This window comes from Geospiza fortis, unplaced genomic scaffold, assembly GCF_000277835.1.
Source record: "Geospiza fortis unplaced genomic scaffold, GeoFor_1.0 scaffold172, whole genome shotgun sequence".
NCBI classification, from domain to species: Eukaryota; Metazoa; Chordata; class Aves; order Passeriformes; family Thraupidae; genus Geospiza; species Geospiza fortis.
The window spans coordinates 6,424,619-6,446,448 of NW_005054309.1; the positions used below are offsets into that span (position 1 = coordinate 6,424,619).

At 37.1% G+C, this 21,830-nt stretch overlaps 1 protein-coding gene across 3 annotated transcripts in view; it reads right to left on the bottom strand.

The window, feature by feature from the left end:
• The window catches only part of NAALADL2 (N-acetylated alpha-linked acidic dipeptidase like 2), a 421,140-nt gene that overhangs the window by 58,091 nt on the left and 341,219 nt on the right, over positions 1-21,830 (bottom strand). For all 3 annotated transcript variants that reach the window (XM_031055528.1, XM_031055527.1, XM_031055530.1), the window contains one exon: positions 9,975-10,121. In XM_031055528.1, the coding sequence (XP_030911388.1) occupies positions 9,975-10,121 (147 nt within the window). The remainder of the gene's footprint in view (positions 1-9,974; positions 10,122-21,830) is intronic.

The following is a 21,830-nucleotide window of genomic DNA, read 5'->3' on the forward strand; positions in this document are numbered from 1 at the left end:
GAAGAGATTCTGTTTTCTTGACTATTACTTGAGAAACAGCAAAATTACCAGTTAGAGAAATTGTGAAGTTATGTACTCAAATTATGTAGGTAATAATTCCTTAATATGCTCTCATTCCACACTCAAACTGATTTTTCTTGCCTGCTGGATGTTCCCCAGCTTTTACAAGAAGACCTCCTTCTGTTCTTTACCTTGTGAACAATACACAAACATCTCCAGAAATAATTTTTCTGGGGTTGGGGGGAGGAGGGGGAGGTGAGGGGAGGCTTTTTTGTTGTTTGTTTGTTTTGAAAGTAACAGGCAGTGGAGGTTTCACCACTCAGCAATAAAGATGCTCCATCTGGAAAAACAATCTTTAGACTAAAGTTCTTTATCCAGTTTGACTCCGCTCTCGTTAACATTTGTCAGAATTGTCCATACTCAGGCCAGCATTGCCCTTCAGCACTCCACAATATTCATGGCACCAATTTTATATTGCACAGGAGACAAAAGAAAGCACCGGGAAAGGTAAAAACAGAGAGGAAGCAGGTGAGAGCAGAAATCCTTCTGAAATTTGTACAGGTGGGCAAGAGGTATAAATGTGTTAATCTTACACTGCTAAAGCCTGCAAGGCAAATACATGAAAGAAGGATGTAAAGCAAGAGAAAAATATTTATTTTCTTCATACAGACCAACGAAAAATGTCTAGAAGGTGAGAATTTAGGGGTTGCTTTTGCTGCATCAGGACTGACACTATGCTCTGTTACCTGCCCAGTATAAATACATGCTCTGTATGTTCCATGAGCTATTAACCTGTTTCACTCTTTCTGCCTTTTTGTAGTGCAACAGCACAAAAAGCATAATTGCAGAAAAATGAGGGATACACACAAATGTGCAGTGTCTGGCACCTGAAACACAAAGTAGACACTGCACATCTTCAGAATCTCCCTGGGCACAGGTTCAGCTGGGAGGCTGAAGTCACACAAGGCACACTCTGAATCTGTGCAGTGCCCAGAACTATCACCCAGAAACCCAGAGGCTTCACAACTGCATCAGGAGTTGTCTGCATCTGTATTCAACACCAGCGCCAAAAAATTGTCATAGTGTGATGGAGAAAGCCCTGCCAGGAGAAAAGATAAAGAGAGAGCAGCGAGAAGAACAAAAACACCTCTGAAATCAGCACTGCAGGCTTTCACTAATTCCTTCTTCCATTTTCCCTAAGTCAAGCAATTGGCATACGGTGTCCTGGCAGTAAATATTCAATTGCATTTCTTTGTGACAGAGCTGTTTCACCTCACCAAGGCTAAAAGGCCACCTCTTCCCCCTTTTTTTACTGCCTGGCAGGGTGATTGAACAAGAGGTTTGACTGTAAGAAGGATCAAAAAGAGAGCAATGGAAAAGGTATCTCATAGACTAAAATATAGTTTATCATCATCTATCTTACTTTTACTTTGGGAGGGTACTGCAAACTGAAGCAGATTTACTGAAGAAGTGGATTATGTAGGATAGAACAGACAGAAGCCAAAGTGTGGCTCAAATTGAATTGATGAAATAATAACAGGCATATAGGATTTCTCACTAATAAAGGTTGCAAATACAGTGCAGAAGAGATTTTCTGCCTCTCCATCTCACTAGCAGGGTAGCTTTACCCTTTCTAGCAAATGCTCTAGATATCTAATTAAATATCACCTCCCAAATCCACAAAGGATTATAAAATAATGTAAAAGTTTGTTTCACTGATACAAAAGACATAAAATAGGTCCATAAAATTATTTTTATAAACCAAAGCTCTGCAATTGCCACAGCCTAACACACATCTTCAAAGTGAGAATGCCCCTACTCTGGAAAACAGGCTTGTCAGAAGGAGTTTCTGACAAGAGTCTTCTGCATTTTCACAATTTCAGTTTACTGAAGACCTCTTAGAAAAGAAACAAAAGCACATCTATTTTCTGTTTGAATATCCTGGTAAAGATGTGCAGTGACCTTGCAATGCTACCCAATGCTGGACAAAACGAGCAGGGCCTGCCAAACAAGACTGCACAGGAACACAGGAGAGGCAGAATTGGAATCACTGCTGCACAAGTTATTTTATTATTCAACTCATCTGCAGCCAGAAAAAAACCCAGCCAACAGTCATAAGGAAAAGAATATAAGCACATTTCTCTCATCTCTTTTAATTTAATGTTTTCTTCCTTATGCTAGTAAGTGAATTGAAATAATCACTGTAAAGCTATAAACTCACAGACTGCAGCACAAAGAAAGAAACTTTTAGGGTGTCAGGATACTTGCCTGGCTTTATTCCTCTGCAGGTTTCCCTTGGTGCTTTTTACACTGAAAGCAGAATCAGCAGTTTAGGTAGGAGTGGCCCAAGCCAGAAACCTGGAACCTGACAGAGGATCTTCCCAAAGTTTCAGAACTTAGAAACAGGAGGCTCATTAATATTCAGTACATCTAAGAGAGAACAGCTTTTCTTGGATGTGTTGTGTGAAGGGTGCAAGCACATTTTGTAACATTTTATGATTAATTGTGAGCATTCAAGTTAAAAAGAAACAGTAAGTTCCAGGAAGAGCACCCTAACAATGTCCTCCTGGAAGTCATGAATCCCAGTGACAATGTCTTTCACAATCAAATATTATCAATGCTTTTATTTCCTGATTCAATGCTTCCTATTTCCCACTTTAAATTTTAGTGCTCAAAAAAAATTAATTACACCGAATGAAGATTTCTAACGTTAGACACTAGACAGATGTTGTGTAGGCGGGAGGCTCACCACCTTGCAGTAAGAATAAAAATTGTGTTTTGCTAAGAATAATAATGTCTTCAAGCCAATATTTATCAGAAGCCTTATTAACCAGTTCTTCAATGTCCATGATACAATATATCAACTATTGCAAATTTTATCAGTAAGAATGCATCACTGGCCCAAACCACAGCTGTTTGATTGCCCAGTGATCTTGATTTTTTTCCCCCCAGAAAGACAAACTGAGTGCCACACTTGTAATATCTACTGGCACAAAACAAGTTTTGATACTTATTCCAGATATTCTACCAGAATATTTTTAGCTGGTCAGCTGAATTCAGCCACTCAGAAGGACAGTGGTAAAACATTACCATGAATGCAACAGGCCATTTAATTCTCCAAGGGGAACAGAGAATTCAGTGACATCTGTCCTTAGATAATATTTTCAGTAACTAAATGCTTCAAACAGAAGCAATTAATTGGTGTCTAAACGAATTTTTCACATTTCCCCATATTCCATTGATCCTGTTAACTCCCATCTCTTTCTTCCATTGCCTTCCAACAATCCTCAGTCAATTCCAAGACACTGAGGAGCCTCTGAGAGAATCTGCAAGGACTCCACAGAGCTCACAGAAACAACATGTACTCATGCAGTGTGAATGAATGCTAAAGAAGCTGTGTGATTTTGATACCATAAGGCAAGTTTACATAAAGAATTTTCCCCTTCTGGATGCACTGTGTGATGTCTGGGACATCAAAGCACTAAGATTTGTGAGGCCAGACAGAATTTTTTGGAGCAGAGTAATGTGTCCAAACTGATGAGGACGTCATCAGTTTCACTAGCATTAGTGCAATAACAAAGATGCTCTTCCATGAAATTAAGTAACTAAATATTCATATTATTCAATAAAACAACTCAAGCAATCAATTGAACATCAAACGCATTTTGTCTTGTAAAACACCGAGTCATTAACCTTAACAATTTCACCATGCTCTCACTACCAAATTCAACTCAATTAGCATCCAAATGAACAGATGGACTAATGAATTAATGAGTTATTGGTGAGTACTACACTAACCCCTGACTGAACTGAGAAATTAGAAAACACTAATTTATGCTAGAGACAGAAAAAACACATTGGTCAGGAAAAAATCAGTCTGAATAAAGAGAAGCACAGTTATTATAAAGCCAGCATAATCCCTGAGTCAGAAAGGCAGCTGTGGTTTGGACCCTCAGGTAGTCCCAGGCAACCTGCTGGGGACTCCTGGAACTATTCCTTGTTACACACTGGCAGCTCCCTGCTTGTGCAGAAACACAAATGAACCTCTCTCTTCACCTTGACACAACCAACTCCCACTGCCACACCTTGCTGCCCTTGAAGTTTTACTCACAGTTAATAAACTCTCTCAGCAGCAAGTGCAGCAGCATCAAACTCTCCAGAGGCAGCTCAGAAAAGGGAATCCTGGGCTCCCAAGCAACCATCCTGAGGCTGATACACATTTGCTCCTTTGCAAAGACTTGCTGGTATTCCAAGCACACTGGTACTTTCATTCTTTCATACAGGCATGAAACATCTCCAGTAACTCCCCATGGGAAACTACCAGCTGTGTTATTTCCTTAAAAAATTTATCATGTACCAGGGAGAAAAGAGAAGTGAAACAGGGAATGGGGGAGAGCCATGCAGAGCTGTATTTCCAGATGGAAAAGCTACCAAATCACAGATCATCACAGCAACACACTGCTGTTATGCAAACTCCCTCCTAGGCAGATATAAGAGGAGAAACATGGCTTCTGTTTGGGGTAAGAATCTTCCTGGAATTACAGACTCAGACAACCTGTGCTAAACCTCTTCCAAGGACATTCACACAAATGCCACAAGCCCTCAGGTTCTCTGTTGAGCAGCTAAGGCTGAATTAAGCACATCATGTCTTTGCATTTGGTCTGATCCCTCCAAGAAAATGATGGTGTGATGGAATTTCTTGATAAATATACTTGGCTTTGATAAATTAATTGGTACTGGGTGACACTTAATCAAGGAGGACACAAATAATAATGTGAGATAAACAGCAGGACATTTACCAGAAGGGCCTGGTCAGCTGTAGATAGATAATCCAAGCAGTCAGAAATCTCAAGATTGTGTCATGGCTGCACTGACTCTCTACTGGCTGGAAAGGGACTGAAGGAGGGAACACCAGAAGTAAAGGAGAAAATCATCTCGATATGGACTAACAATTGATTAATGCTGTGATTCAAGATGGTGAGTAACTGCATTAAGAGCATAGAGCTCCAGAACTTCAGAAAAAAAAAAGTGGATTGGCTTTAAGCACTGGACCTGTTTGAGCAATAATTACATGACTGACACAAAACCAGCTCTCAATAAAGAATACCACAGGTAAGACTACTCAGGTTTGCTTTCAAGATGCACACAACAGGTACAAGGTTGTATTTCTGGAGATGAAACTATACCACAGACTTTCTTTCCACAAAGCCACATTGATTATACATATAGATGCATTTAAAAATGAAATCTGTTTGGGCTTCAAACACCAGCTTCCTTTTCACTTTGGAACAGGTGTAAGGGAGATGCACTGAACAGCACTCCAAGCTCCCTGAGCCCTCCCTTACACCAACATCAGCACATCAAAGAGACAAAAGCAGCTTGCAACACAAGAGTTATTTTTCTGTAAACTAGACCCTAAGTTCTCTCCATCAAGGATGGCTCTTCTGATTCTTTTCTCATAACAAAGAAATCTTGGAAAGCTTTTGAGCTCTTTTGAGAGAAGTGCATGATGTATCAGTCTAAACATGTAAACACTGAAATCAAGAAACTGCAGTAAGTTTCCCCAAAGTGAGATAAAAAGGAAGAAAAGAGGGCAGGACAGGGTGGGAGGGAGGATGGTAACAACCACTGAGAAGCCACATTCACTGAACAGTTAGGATTTAGTGCCCTCTGTTTTACACCAGTGTGGGTGAAAATCACTTTTAAGGGCCCTAATGAAAGTTGAAAGTTACCTTCAGAAAGTTATGCATATTTCAACAGAAATAAAAATCATTATGCATTCTCTCTAAAGAGGATACAATCTCAAACTGTCAAAATTCTAAACTCTTCTACATATATTACATACAAATGCCTTCTATAAAGAAACCTCTTTTCATTTTTCTTCTAAATTAGCTTAGTGGCCCATGGTATTACACTACCTTGGTCTAGCCTGTGAATAATGTGACAGGTAATTTTTATACTTCTTGCCTGTACTTAAGTTTGAGTGAAGATACGGAAAACAACTTTTATGATCTAGGTGTAAAAGTAAATGTTCTGTGAGTCCTGCATACCCAAACGTGGACATCTACTAGGAAATGTTTCATGATGATTATGTCCCCATCAATAAATATTAAAAAAAAAAAAGAACAAGTTAGTAAGTTGTTGGTTATTTTTTGATAATGTGCATGTGCAGCAGTTTTTTTTTCCCCAAACAAAGTAATAATGCTAATGTTGATGTAAACTACTATATTATCACAGAGGGGATTTAAGATTCTGTTTTATCAGACAGGAATCATTCTGCAACAGGATGCACCAAGAAGGATGAATAATATGCAGATAACATGGGAAATCATCCAACTATAATTTTAAAAAGTGGATTCCTCATGAAACTCTTGACTGCAATGACACAGAAATGGATGGTAACAGTCAATTAATTTCCATCTTGAAAAAAGCTCAAAATACACCTGTATCAGCTGAAGTTTTTAAGTGATGGAACTCAAAATGCTGAACAGTTCAATGATGTTTGACTTACAATGCTGGAGAAAAAGTCAAATCTCTCACTGAAAAAAACTGAAAACCCAGTTTCTATTTTCTCTACTACCCAAACATTAGGCAGCCACAGCAAGGCTCTTTTTCTCAGTCTTTGTGATTACTTGTGCTCCAGGACTTCAGCAGCTGCGCTATAAACTGTGCTAGGAAAGAAGGCATCAAAAGAAATTAACCTGTAACTAGGGGGTTGGACCTTTTCCCTTCAGGGAAGAAGCCCAGTACTACCCAAACACAGATCTCTTTAAAACTACTTTTCCCTCTCCCCTTTCATGAAATAAAAAAGGCCATCAGAATGTTGATTCTAGCAGAGCAAACTACACTTTAAGGTGCTCCATCAAGAGGAAAGCTAAACATGGAAAATTACAAAGATGATGCTCATGCAAAAAGAAAAACAATGCAAATCTTAAGGAACTAAGGGAGAGAAGTGTGAGAAACAAGGTGAGCTCTAAGTGATAGGGGCAGGCACACAATCCATGTACATCCATTCAAAAATGAGAACCATCATGAATCCAAACAAAAACTGAGTGCACATCCCTGAGGTCATACACCAGCATATCCAGTGTTTTCAGAGTTATTCATAATTTACAACCAGGTAACCAAGAGCTGAGCTTCAGTCATGTAAATAAGATTATTTTGTTTACAAAGTTAAAATACCACAGGGGAGGAATTTATATCCAAGACATCAAGCAGAGCCGCAATGAACATGTCTGTTTGTCTGTTACATGCATGTATTTTCTCATTATGGAGGACATGTATGTGTCATACCTGTTACATCAGTTTTGGGTTTGAAAATACACTGTTATACAAACAAGACTAATATTTTCAAGAGCACAGAAATAGTCCACACATAGGGGAAAAAATCAGAATGTACTCACCTGTGCCATGTAGTTATTTCTCACATACCAATGCTCATACAATAAAGTAATTTGACTGATATCCATTTTTTATGCAGCACATAGAGTGGCTAAGACAAGTCTTTAAGAGCTCTCTTAGTTTATGTTATTCTTCCATGTTGCTGTAAAGCTAACTGAGTATGTTTCTAACACTATTCTCTGCTGAGGTGAGGACTAATAGACTAATCATGGCTTTCAGTAGCAGAGAAACTCTGATTTGAAATCAACACTTAGGTCTCTCTCTGGAGACTCTACATAGTCACTTGGATGCACACTAATCATTCTCTTGAATAGCATAACTCATACTGAAAGCAAAATAATCAGCAGTATTAAGAAAACCTGATCAGCTTGACTGCTAACATATTACTAATCAGAATGTGACCCTCATGTGATGGAAAACCCAGCACAGCCGAGGTAAGGAGATGAGGAAGGCTTTCTTCAGCAACTGCAAGAGAATCCTTGGAAACTGGGGCAATATTATGATTTTTTCCACTTGAGAAATTCTTCCAAGTTTACTTACTTTGAGACTAAAATGCTGCATATTTTCTGCTGGCGAATAAATGAGCTGCATTTCACCCAGTGCACTTTTACAGCAGTGGCTGAATTCTCAGACTGCACTTTACTGGCTCACAGACCCCACCACAGGCATTTGCCAGGCAGATTTAACCTGCCCGAGGCTGTGGTTCACTGTATTACGTAATTCCAAGCCAGACAGTTTTACTTACTCTTCTGGCCTGAATGTTTCCTCTTACAACTTTTATTTGCTCGTATTTACTCCTCAGGTTGCTGTCAATGGAAGGTTTTTATAACCCTCTCTCTGCGGACTGGCATTGCTCCGACTGGGGAAGAAATGCATTTCTAAAAATGACCTGGAGCTGCTGCTCTGGAGGAAGAATACAAGCACAGGTCTTGGGCTTTTTAACTCCAAACCAGTTTTTTCCAGCTGTGGAACAGCATCAGTTTTACCTGACACTGCACGCTGGCTGACAGGTGGGTAAAATAAACAAGTGATGTATATTCCAAAGGAAGAGTGATTCCTGAGTAGGTCACAGCAGTGAGAGAGACAGAAGAGGAAAGCAACCTCACAAAATGATAACCCACAAAAGCACATCAGAACAGTCAATTTCTGAACCTGTTTGCCCAAATCTTGTTTTGCAACGAAGCTGACAAAGCTGAGGCGTAGTTAAAAAAGCTGGATGGAAACAAACAAGCAAAAATCCCTCCCTGCAAACCAACAGATTTTTATCAGCCCCTAACCTGCCTAACAGAAATTCTTGCAATGTTTATTAATATGGCTGTCAACACAGAATAATTTATCTGCCTTATAATATCTGTCAATAAACAGAATCCACAATAAGCAATGGCAATAAACAGTAAAGGATAAACAGATTGCTTGTTTGATAGAACATAGGAGAGACAATGAGCTTATCTTCTGGAGGACTGTTAACAACCTGTACAATAAATAACAGAGACATAGCAAATAATCCAAATTTAATCATTCTGTGTGACTTCACTTTTAGGGAAAAATTCCATCCTCTTGCCAAGACAAATTTACACATTGTGCCAAGCAGATTTATTTCTCACATAAAACAGACCTCATGGGGTCAAGGTCTCCTACAGTCTGAGAAGTGCAGTATGTCTACTTCAAGACTGCAGATTACACTTACCAAGTTTATTTCTAGGAAATGAATTTTCAAGAAGGACAAAAGCTGAATTTTTAACAAAGAACCAAATTTAGAGCGTCATGTTTAAGCAAATATAGAAATATTGTCATTTATGATTTTAATTACATTGATGAGTCATTCTGAGACACAAAAATGCACATTTACAAGGTTAACTGAACATGAAGAATAACTTTGGATTAAAGTAGACAATAGCCAAGGGAACCTTCAATGTTCATGTTGTAAATGTTGCTGGGAAATACTCACTGTTTTGATATACCGAATTTTGCAGATTCTTTCTTGTGGTCTGTAGATTGTATATACACAGATCTTGAATGAAAACTATGTGAAAGGTCCAGAGGAATTTTTTTGTTGTCACTTAGCAGCTATTCCACATAGTCCTTCCTTCCACCTACCTTGCAGAAGATGATGGACTGAAAAAAGCCATGGTGTCTGGAAGACTCCAATCAAGCACACATATCCTTGCCACCAATGCTTATCCTAGAGAATTTTATTTTTCTCATGGTATGAAAATGGATGTAGAATGCATTTTGAAGATTGCCACATCCTACTGTGCAGTAAAAAAATACACATCAATACCTGTTTCCTCTATGTTGAAAACAGTCTCAAAAGTTGGGTTAGATAACATGTAGCCAATACAACTATCAGCAATATTAACATTTTTAACACAACATCCTTCAATGTGCATCTGTTTCTTTGAATACCATATCCCTACAAAAACAGACACTTTGAAGCTCTATGGCAATCCTCTGAAGACCTAAAAAAAACGCACTTAAAGGAGATAAATTTCCACTACAACACAATATACCCTGAGAAAACATAATTCTATCTTCCTGCTATTTTCGTTTTGTTCATTTTTAGTAACAGTTACCTCTGATGTTTTGATATCCTCATAGGAAAACTGTGTGGCAGGTACTCCAAGGTGGTTGATGAAATAATCTGCATCTCCCTGTATCTGCACAGAACTCACATTGGATCCTGGACATCTAGCCTTTTCCACACAGTTGAAGCTCTGGCTCTGAAAAAAAACAAACACAAATCAAAGCTTTACTTAATTATTTGCAGTCAGGCTCTTGAAGACTTGTAGCAACATCTCATTTAAACAGCATTCTTTGGGTTGAAGCAACTTTAACATGGCAGAGAGAAGTTTTGCTGCAACACAGCTGAGTGTTTCAGAGGACAAAGAAAATCTTATCTGAGGTGGCAGGAGAGGCAGGAGAAGAATGAAGGCACGTGGAGTGCCTCATGCTGGCCAGAAGATTAGAAGGCATCATGGTGGTGCCTTTTGGAAGATTTTGAGATCTTTAATGGCTCCTACGGAATCAGTTTTTTATTCAGTTAATAGCATGTTCTGCCACATCAAAAAGCAAAGATAATGAACGGGATTATCATACTCAATCTAAGATATGTCTGTGAAATGCTGGCAATGTGAAGAATTTCCCACAAAGTAGGGCTTAAGAGAAAAACAGAATTAAAAGGCTGAAGATACCCAATACACATCTCCTGTGTAAGTAATACACATTTTCTGTGTAGGCTTTTTAAAACAATTCTAGTCAGGGAAATCTTTGTATTTCTTTCACGTAAGTATTTAATGGTATATTTTAGCAACAGAACTGTAATAAATACGGAAACTGGAGATCAAGCCCAGACTGAGTGCCACATACTTGTGTAGCTTTTAAACCTACCAGGTAATTAAACACTTAATAAACAGTAGGCATAAAGGCTTTCAACATCTATTACAGCAAATAAGCTACTCAGGTTTCTTTTCAAGAATATTAGGAAGTTGAAGTACTGGAGATTATTTGCATTTAGCTAACAGTTTATATAGTATAACATAACTTCCTCACCTCTACCAACAAAATTACAGGCTTTCTAGAAGAATAGCCTAAAATTGGTTCTACTTTAACACAAAAATACAGCAAATTCTGTATATTAAAGTCTCCAAGGTTATCAGGAAAATGTTAGACAGAGACAAATCTCGGTATTTCCCCATTTCAAAATTAGCATAATTATTGCTTCACAGTTTCATTTCAGTGCTGTGAATAATGCAATTGCATATTACACAGTTTAAATAAAGGCTGCAGAGTCTCACAGAAAATTATTTTAAAATACCTTCAAGAAATAGCTTCCATTTCATAGGTAATTCTGAAAGGTGGTTGTATTACTCCTTTTTTTTTAATCTGTTAAGCATTTCTGCTCCTGCCATTCTTACATACATTCACAGTTGTTCGAGGCCTGTCCAAAAAGTCCTAACAGAAATGGCAGAAACCTAAACAACAAATTCATTGGAAAAGTTGTTTTAATAATCACAACAGCAAAAATCCATAATTAAGGTTTTATGCATATATCTGTGCACAAGATCCACTGCTCCTTTCAGGAATTATAAGGCATTTATGGATCACCCAGCGTTCCACACTACAGCATAGATCAGACTCTCCTCCCTTCACACTGCCCACCACAGCTGGTCAAGTTTCCTAAGTGTTGAGTAGCCTGTTCTTCCTTTAGTTTTAAAGCCTCAATGAATGCCTTGAAATTGTGAAATACAGCTTTTGACACTTAATTCTGAATATCCACCAACCCCCATTTCTACCAGCCTACCAGGAGCTGAAGAGATGCCTTCCTACAGCAACCATGAAATTTAGTTTTTCTTATGCATGAAAGTTTATATATGAAATGTTTACAGCTTTGGTTAAGGGGACCATAAAATATGGTGGTTTGGGGGTTTTTATCACCATCCTTGACAGTATAGGATTAATATTTTTATGACAGCAATGTTCAATTCAATAGTCCAGCATTTTAAGAGTTTAACTGCTTTATTCCACTTGCACTGTTCTCACACACAAGCCCAACAATAAATATTTAACCCAGCACCAATATAGGAGAATGCTTTACATGCAAGATGCTGTGCTCTTCCAATCTGTTTTTATTGTTAGGCAAACTCTACAACACCAGCATTCTTCAACTCCTTGGCAACAACTGCACAGTTCATATAGTGTTTTGCATTCATTAAACACATGAAATGTTTCCCCAGACTAATAGACTTAAAGAATAATAATGCTCTAATATTAAAAAAACACTAGAATTAATTTTAAAAAATCTTAAAAAATGTATCTAGAATAAACTATTAGCAACACACAACTAACTGCCATTTGAAGAGCAGCCAAACTGCATTTCTTCAGCTGGTTAGCCTTACAGGAAAAAGACAAACTGGCTGTATTTAGAGCACTCAGCTGCTCAGGCTGGGCTCCACCATGTCAGTCAAGCCCTTCCTTCAGACTGGAGCCCAACCAAGCCACTGGTGAGCCAGGAATCAAGGAATGCTTGGTGTCAGTGCAAGGATTCACGTGCTATTTGTAATTGAATAATTTTATTTCTCTGGAGCTCATTTTGGGTGTCAGCACCATCTTACAGGTTTATGTTACAAATTTGAGAAAATGAAGAGTAGCATATGGCAAATCAAATACATTTCATGTGAGTTAGTGTCCTAAAACAAATCTGACACATCTGAAGTACAATCAAGTGGGACTTCATTGCAGAACTCATTTGTTAGTTCTGGTTACTACTCTTCTTTACTTGACTCCAGCTTCACTTAAAACATTACCACCTTCTGAAAATGGATTAAAACATCGAAGGAGCTTTCAACAGGGCCAGTAAAGAATGAACAGTTATTCTTACAGTATGTCAGTGATCCCAGCTTCAGAACTACAACAAGGAAGCTTATTCTTCATGAATAATTGATCTCTATTTCTGAGCTGAATCAGTACCTGTGTCAGGGACTGGTGCAATTAAGGACCTGAGGTATGAGAGACCATCTAGAGCAAGTAAAATTGTCTGAAGGAAGAGCCACAGAATTTATTTAATTCATCACAGATCTTGTTAAAAATGCAGAAATCAAGAGATTAACATATTTATTAAATATGTAAATCAACACCAACAGGTAATAAAGGCCAGAGAAAGGACTCTCAGGTCTGTGTCCCTCATCTATAAACACCTGCCACACTCTAGCAAACGGACCATTAGAGGCAGAAGGCTTGATGGTTCTTAAAAAAATATTAATAGATGACTGTCAAAGGCTATTAAAAAAAACCTAAGAGCTCCTAGGAATTGCATCAATTCTATGGCAAGCATACTTCTCTGTTTTCTCCCAGCTGACTATCAAGTTTGGCTACAAACATCCTGTTCTGCTCTGTCTTTATTGATTATTATACATACTGCTATTAATGCAAATCAGCTCTTTCAGAAATTATTAGGGAGATTTAATATGGCATTTTGCCCTGTGGACCTCAAAGTGCTTTTCAAACCAACTAAGGGCAAGCAAGGTATCTAACATTTCTGTATTGCTCAATATCATAGAGCAAAACAACTACATAATAATTAAATGCACAGCATTTCCCCAATTTTGAGCCGTATCAAACTGACATGATTCAACTATGTGCATAAAAATAATTCTAAATTATATTCATTCATTCATTCTTTCTCTGTGTAGGAAAAGAAAAGCTAAATGTGGTGGTGATAATTAATATGCTATAGATGGAGAGTAGTTGTGGTTTAAATAGCCTGAATGTTACACACCACTGATGTGATGTATTTGCCTATTTATACAATGTGATCATTTGATTACCTGATTAAAGCTACACCATGAAATCTTATGAGGTAGAGTGACTAAACCTTGCTGCATTTAATTAATGTTATATTAAGATTGAAGTGATTAATTAAAAAGGAATAAAATGTTGGTTCTTTACTTCCTTAGCAATTTTTCCTTCCCACTTACACATATTTTCATTTAAGCATGTGCAAAGCCTTACTGAAAATATCTAAAATCTAACATTATTTAATGACCTTTAAGGGTAACATGAAGACTCTGGTGAGATTCTGTAGCCCTGCAAAATCAGTCACAGAAAAGAGAAATTTAAATCTCAGAAATTGCCCCTGGTTTGGGTTCTTCAGGACTACCACAGTGATGTGAGAGATGTTCCCTGCACACACACATATTCCATTGAGAGGAACTTGTCACCAGGGAAAAACAACTCCCTCAAGAATTGTGTTTATTGAAAGTCATCAGGGACAAGGAATTCAGCATCATCTGAATCCCTCTGATACTCGTGGACACTGCAGGTGATTCTCAAACAAATCACTACAACCCCAGGGATCCCCATTAGACAATCTAAATTCTCCCACCACCAAATTACTCTGTGTTTTCATACACAAAAGCACCACACCTGGAAATTCCAAGTGTAAACAGTTTTTTTAGGCTGTGCAGGAAGGCAGAACTGCATTTTCACAAGAAAAAAATCTGCCTTTTAGATAAACCTCATGGTTTTAAAAGAATTGTTCTTTCTAAAAGCCTGCAGGTATTCTGCATGCCAGAGAAGGCCTTTTCACCCAGAGAGGAAGAAGAAACCGAAAATGGTGACAAACACAATGCTTTCAAAAGGTCAGGTCAAACCAAGATTAGACAAGACCCAGTTCTGGTATTGTATTCAGATTTCTACTGAACCAAGGAAAAGTCAGTTTACCTACAAAACACAACCTGCTGAAAATAAAACTCCAGTTGTACCTTTCAAAACTGTGTAAAGCAATTTTTGCATTTCAATGGTGACTTCCTAAAAAAATGGGAAATTACAATACCAGCGGTTATAAATAAGGCATGGAGAAATATCTGTGCTTGGAACAAAAAATTTAAATATACTGCTGTATGTTATACTACTTTGCAAAATGGAGTTATTTTTATTTAGCTTACAGCTAGAAAAACATGAGACAAACTTAATCCTGTAATTCTTGTTCAAGGCTTTGGTTTCTGTTAAGAAATATTTGCATACTTTTAAATATTTGTCTTATTTTTAAAAAAAAACCCATGACTATCAGTGTAAAGTCTTTATAATAAATGGTACCTCACAGGACTAAATCACATTTTAGATGCAAAAGTTACATCAAACTGGCAGGAAATACAAAAGCAAGGTAGTAAAAAATTATATAGTGTAAATTTAATTTTCTATCCTGTACTTCTGTACTTTTTCTACATTTAACTTTATCTACTGACAGTCTTTCTCTGATTCCTGATGCTTGTTACATGATTCTGAATTACATTTATCCTTCCTATAACCAAATTGAAGTCCCATGCCTCATTGAGTCAACTGTACCTGTTGCCAACACTCAGCACAAACTGCTAGGAATTTTAATGGCTTTTTCAGGGAAGGTAAAAATCAAGCAAGTATGTTCCCATTTGATAAGAGAATTTCAGAGCAATCAAATATTTAAAGCTAAAATTACATAGCATGAATTATATAAGTGACAAGACTGCAATGGGAATGCCATCAGCAGTTCCAAGTATCTCAGTACCTTAAAAATATAAAGTTTAAAAAAATGATTCAGAAACTGTTGCACAGACCTTTGGTAGCTGTGTTTCTCCAAAGTATCCACTTACCCCAGAAAATACTGCATTATAACTTCTTCCATATATTTTCAGCAGCACAGGAAAAGGCAAACTCTCCAAAACTTTGAAGTGACTTTAAAGACTGAATTTCCATGACCACAGGCTAAGCCTCACTATTCAGTGAGTCACATTTATTGATGGTAAATTTCAGGAAACTGCTTAAAATTGTATTCCATTATGATGGACAACCCAGAATGTATCAAGAGGGAACCTGTCTCCACACCCAACACTCCAAACTTCAGATGCTTTTTCCTTTAGAGCTTACGCATTTTGATCTAATTTTGTATATAGATGATTTTTGACCATTTTTGCATTTGTAACTCACGGATGCAGTCTATCTGTTTTTCGATAATGCAAAAATTAAAACTCTCCTGGACTTCATGGTGCTCAAGCTTTTTCTTGCTGTGTTTGTACCGCAGCACTAAATGTCAGAAATTAGGCCCACAGCTGGGTGTAACGTGGACACTACAGTTTGCAACTACTCTAATTTACTACAGTTTGTAACTGCTCTGATTTACTACAGTTTGTAACTACTCTAATTTACTACAGTTTGTAACTAATTTACTACAGTTTGTAACTACTCTAATTTACTACAATTTGTAACTGCTCTAATTTACTACAGTTTGTAACTACTCGATTTTACTACAGTTTGTAACTGCTCTAATTTACTACAGTTTGTAACTACTCTAATTTACATTTTTCCCAACCATCAGCATTCCCATGTCATGTTTTCTGAGCTACAAAGAACTCGGATATGTGGGATTTCTACCAGAAATGTTTGCTAGCACCACTTCCCAAACACCAGCACTTGCCAATGTGCAAATGAGCTCAGCAGACACCCTCATGAGCTTCATCATCAAGCTGACCCTGAAAAGCAGATCTCTGCAGAGGTCAGCTGTCTGCCACCCTTTCCCCATGCAGGGGTTTCTCCCACCATGCTGAGATCTTCAATCTGCTGTTTATGAGCACAACTTAAACTCACATGCTTCACCAGGAAAAAATAAAATAAAATCATTTATCCTTGTCCTGTATATTACATGCCTCATTCCCTGCTCCTCCACATGTATTCCCAATATCCTATCAGCTCTTTTATGGGATCCACAGGATCCCATAATCCTGTGGAATGATCCTGCACATCTCTAACAATGCACACAGAGGCAGGACATTCCCCAACACCACATTATCCAGCTAAGAGGGGACACATGGTATAGCCAGTGCAACAATCAAGTTTTTTAAAGTGGGGGAGAAATCTGCCATCAAAATCCCTGACTTTATTACTATAATCAAAGATCAAATTTCAATTGTACACAAACAAAGAAACTTTTTTATGGAACAGAACACAGAAAATCAGTGATTCTCTGAAGAACTCTCTTGACACATGGGTAACTGTGGCCAATCTTCCCTCACGGCACAGGCCTGGAACAAGGCCAGAGAAATTTACTGCTGACAAAGCTTTACCTTGCCCTGAAACCTGCAGTCTGACAGTGAAACTTCTTAATAGCAACTATGCATGAACAAATCACCCCCTTCAAGCCACACACAAAACCTATTTTTCAGCTTTTGAAATGAAAGTCACTCCCACCACTGCATACAGACCATGAAGGTCAATAAACCACCATCATATTTTCCACATAAAAATCCTCTTCTGGACTTCAATGGGAATTGAACAAATGACATAATAACAGTATTTGCACTTAAGATATCAAGTATGTGTAGAAATTGAATTTCTCAGGAAGATAATCACAAAGCAGATTTATTAAAGTGTGTCAGCACCACAAATGCAGGTCTCTAGGCTCCACTGAGAGATGAATTAAATGATCCAAAAGATGTCAAATGATTTTATTTTTACAGCAGTGGAGTACTGTAATACTCTCTTCCTGATTGGATTCTTCCAACTTTTATCTACTTAAACCACAAGAAAGAGTTCTTGCCTCTGTATAGCAAAACAATAGCAGCAGGGAAAGAAGAGAAAACCCTAGAGAAGAGAAAACCCTAGAGAAGGGAAAGCCATATGGTCAAATGACTTTTTCTTTCTGGTTTCCATAGAAGCTCACTTGAACTTGGTTTCAAGAACCATGAAATTTAGGGCTTGGGAGAAGAACTTCAACTACTTGAATAAAATGTGGCTTTAACCAGAACCTGGTTAAAACATGGATTCTAACATGAATCTGATCTAGTCCAAGGAACTTAGAAAAGATTTTCAACAAAACACAAACTTGCCAGCTATCACCCAAAACTCATCATACATCTAAATGATGTGTTTCTTTGTGCTCTGAAAATAGGAATTATTATCTGAGATCTTTCCAAAAACTAAGCAAAGCATTGAACAGGGATACTGTAATTTCTATGTCCTGTCAAGAACTACAAGACTGAAAAAGACATTTAAATTTGTTAAAGAAATGTGGAGTTTTATTAATAAGTTTTCAGGGATATGTCCCTGCTTTTTCATATAAAACAGGGAAATTGAGAAAGGCTGATAATGTATTTTATTTCAGAACTAATTAGCAGACTTCTACAGACAACTGATAGCTTCTAACTAACTACTGCACAATATAATCTAATTAAAATATCTATAACATTATATTTCAGGTTTCATCCTCCAAATTCTGATCTTTAAAAGTTAATTCTGATGCAATAAAATTGAGCTTTCTGAAACAATGCATACACAGTCTGTAAGGGAGAAACGTTTGCACTGCACAAATTGAGAAAACAAATTGACATATCCTGTAAAGCGCAATCTAGATCTATTTACTCTGGTAAGGAAGACTAATGAATGCTACATATATATATATTTCTGAGAATACTAAATAATACAGCATCTACATGAATTCTCAAAGGTGCACATTCTAGTCAGCAGTGTGGAAAAAAATTACCTCACAACCCAATATATTTTAATGGGCTAAAGCTATTGAATCCCATAAATATGAGCTCATTTTTTCCTCAATATGAAATCTTTCTCCACCTGCCACAGTTTGTATCTCTGGTCTCACTGCTATAATTGCATATGCAAATAATGATATAGATAGAAGTCTCCCTTCTAGTGCTGAATTACCTGTTGAAGGTAGAACATTGAGCCTTTTTAAAGTAATTATACAGTAATTATCTATTCAAGACAAGGATGTTGTGTTACAAAGCAGAGGAGCCAGCAGCTCTCCTTAACCTCCTTTGAAAGAAAACTTAAAGCATTTAAAGTGTTAAAATAGAAGGCTACAAAAGAAGTTTTGAAATCCCTTTCAATGCTCTGCCAGGATACAAAGGTTGGAGCTGTGTGACCTTTAGCTGCCAAAAGAAAGCTTTTTGCAGAACCTCCAAGAAAACTATTTCTTGCATTTTGGCTTTTCCTGACATCTGAGATTATCTGCTGTAAAATTTTCTCTGTTCTATTCAGTGAAGTCCCATTCTGTGTGCCCTTCAAGACAGCAGTAATACTATGGGAATTGTGGCTCTTTGACTCAATAAATAAAAATCCATCTCAACTCTGTTACTAATTAAAACCTCAGGAATAATTTGGAAAATACAGGTATTTTCCACATATATTAAATTGGCTTGAAATTGCTTTTGAAATTTCACATTCCCTGTTTATGGTGCCCCAAAGGTCTCCCTTCTAGCTCTGTTCAGTCTTTTTTTTCACACTAGACAAGACACCATCATCAGAATCTGCTTGTGGTAAACAGATGAAGAATGAACAAATCAGGCAAATCCCAGAATAGTTTAAGTTTATGTTTGTGATTATTCAAACTATCACAGTTTTAAACGGATTTGGAACGATCTTCTTCACATGTGGTTTCAAAGAATTCATCAAAGGAATTCTAACTTCTTGTCAATAAATATGCCCAAGTTAAAATTTTAAGATTTTTTTTTTTTCGTTTTGATGCCTCATATTAACCAGGTGAGGTGTTTGGGGATTTCTTTTTTTTTTTTGTCTTCCTAAATATGAGTATTTCTTATACAAGTATGCCTAAACAAGAGACACAGAAGTTCAATTAAAGCCTTAAAGCAATCAAGCTTTTGTTTTCACGTGTAAGAACTGTTACTATGACAACACTGAAATTAAAGGGGGGGGAAATTTATGCAACAAAAATATGCCAATCACCCTAATTTTGAGTTTATTTTTAAACCTGAACCCTAGAAGACACGTAAGAGTCCTCCAAGCATGACAAGGGTCCAGGTTGAAAGAGAACTTCCAACCTCAAAATCTCTCAGCATGAGCAGGAATTCCAGACTCTTCCCTGCACCTACTGGGGCTCAGGTCAACATTTTCACCTCAGTTACTGGTTTACCATTCTACAGAGGAAATTCTGCTCTTCCTGGAAAAAATAGCTTAAAAAACACCCAAACCAAAACAAAAAACCCCAAAGAAACAACAAAAAACCCCCATTCAAACCAAAAACCCCAAACCTTCCCAGGTTTCTACAAACCTTCAGTTCTTCCCACTCCTCTGACTTCAGTAACCTGCTCAGTACTCTGTGAAATAGCTCACAATTTTACAACATAAAAGAGAGGTACATCACTTAAAAACAAACATCTTCATGCTTGTCCAAAGAGCGATCAATCACAGCTCCAAGGCACACTGAGACAGGGGGAGCAGAATGTGTCAAAGAGCACCTGGAACCTTCTCCAGGAGGTGAGATTCAGTGCACTCAGGTCACACTAACACTTCTGGCAAGGTTAAATATATATGCCATTACTGAAAATAGGTCACCTTTTTTATTTATAACAAACAAATGGTCTGCTCTTCACTATCCAGGTGCTTTTTTTTCCAATAAGGATCTGCAGACTAAAGAGTTAATTGTGCTGCACAAGATTTTGATTCTTTTTCTGTGACATGCACAACTGAAGTCCATGGCTGCAGCAGTTTTGGATCAAAAAACCTTAAACAGACTGGTTATACATTACACATTTCAGTTTATATTAATTTCTTATCAATTCTGATTTAAAGGTGCTTTCTTTCTTTCTGGTTATTTGGCCATACACCTGATTTTTGCATGTGCATTTCTTTCCCATGGGCTGTTTGTGTAGTACAGCTTATACCTATTGAGTCAATTTAATTTCATTCAGCAACACAGTTAATAATGATGAGAGAAACATCAAGAGAAACTTTTCAATGATTTCTGTTTATGTACGAACTTTATAATATCCAGAGCTCTCAATCTATCTTCTTTTGTAAGAACTAAAAGTTTACTTTCAAACTCTCTACATAAAAGGTTTTTCTATCACTAAGAAAACATCTTTCTATTATCATGAAAAAGTCAGTTCTGAAGGGAAATAATCAAGATGATTATTATTAAACAAAAGAATATTTAGACAGAAGTGAAGTTAATTTTTCTAATATTGTAGTCTGGCTAAAGTGTCTGGAAGAGAAAAACAATTCCCTTACACGGTACAGCTCCTTATATGAGACAATATTAACTCAATTAGACAATAGAAAACTTGAACCAAACCCCATTTTTGCAGCAGAAAAGGAATTACTTACCTACTCCAGTACCACACCTGAACATAATAAAATATTCAGATTTATTCAGTTGCATCCACAAGGGCTATAGAAATAGATATTTACATTTCAAACCAAGAAAACCTTTCTGAAAATATACATCATTTACACCTCTATTAGAAATCTATGTAAATACAAGGAAGGACATGGAAGCAGAAAGCTTGAGTCATCAGGAACAAAGGAATTGTTCTCCAGTAAGAACACAGCTGGAAAATTCACTCATTATTACATTATGTTTTGCTAACAAACTCTTTTCTCCAAATTTAACAGTAATAGTATTTTCATAACATCAAAATATATGAGTAGGTTAAATTACTCACTGTCTGAATTGGCATTAATGTAATAAAATTATTCAATTTCGAAGACTGAAAAAATATGTAACAAAGCAGAAAGCAGCATTTTATGAAAAGGAAAAAGTGGTCAGATAATGCAAAAAAAAAAACCTGCTGCAAATCAAATCCCTCATTAAATGAAACTTTTCACATTGGAGGAGCAGCATCTTAATTAATTTAATAGAACTGGCAATGAAGTATTGCCAATTATATTAACAGCATCATTCTAACACAGTTAGGAATTCCTGAGATAGAAGTCTGCAGCATAAACTTCTGATTCTCTAAGAGATTTTCCTTTGCTCTCAACACAAATATAAAAAGTAACACCAGCAATCAAATCTCACACTAAAAGTGATAATAGGTAAAGACTGAAAGCTCATGGGGAAGCAACAGTGTTCTGTTATAAGACATAGAACAAGCAATTCAAATAATCATATTTTTTCTTATTTACAACTACTGATATATACTAGA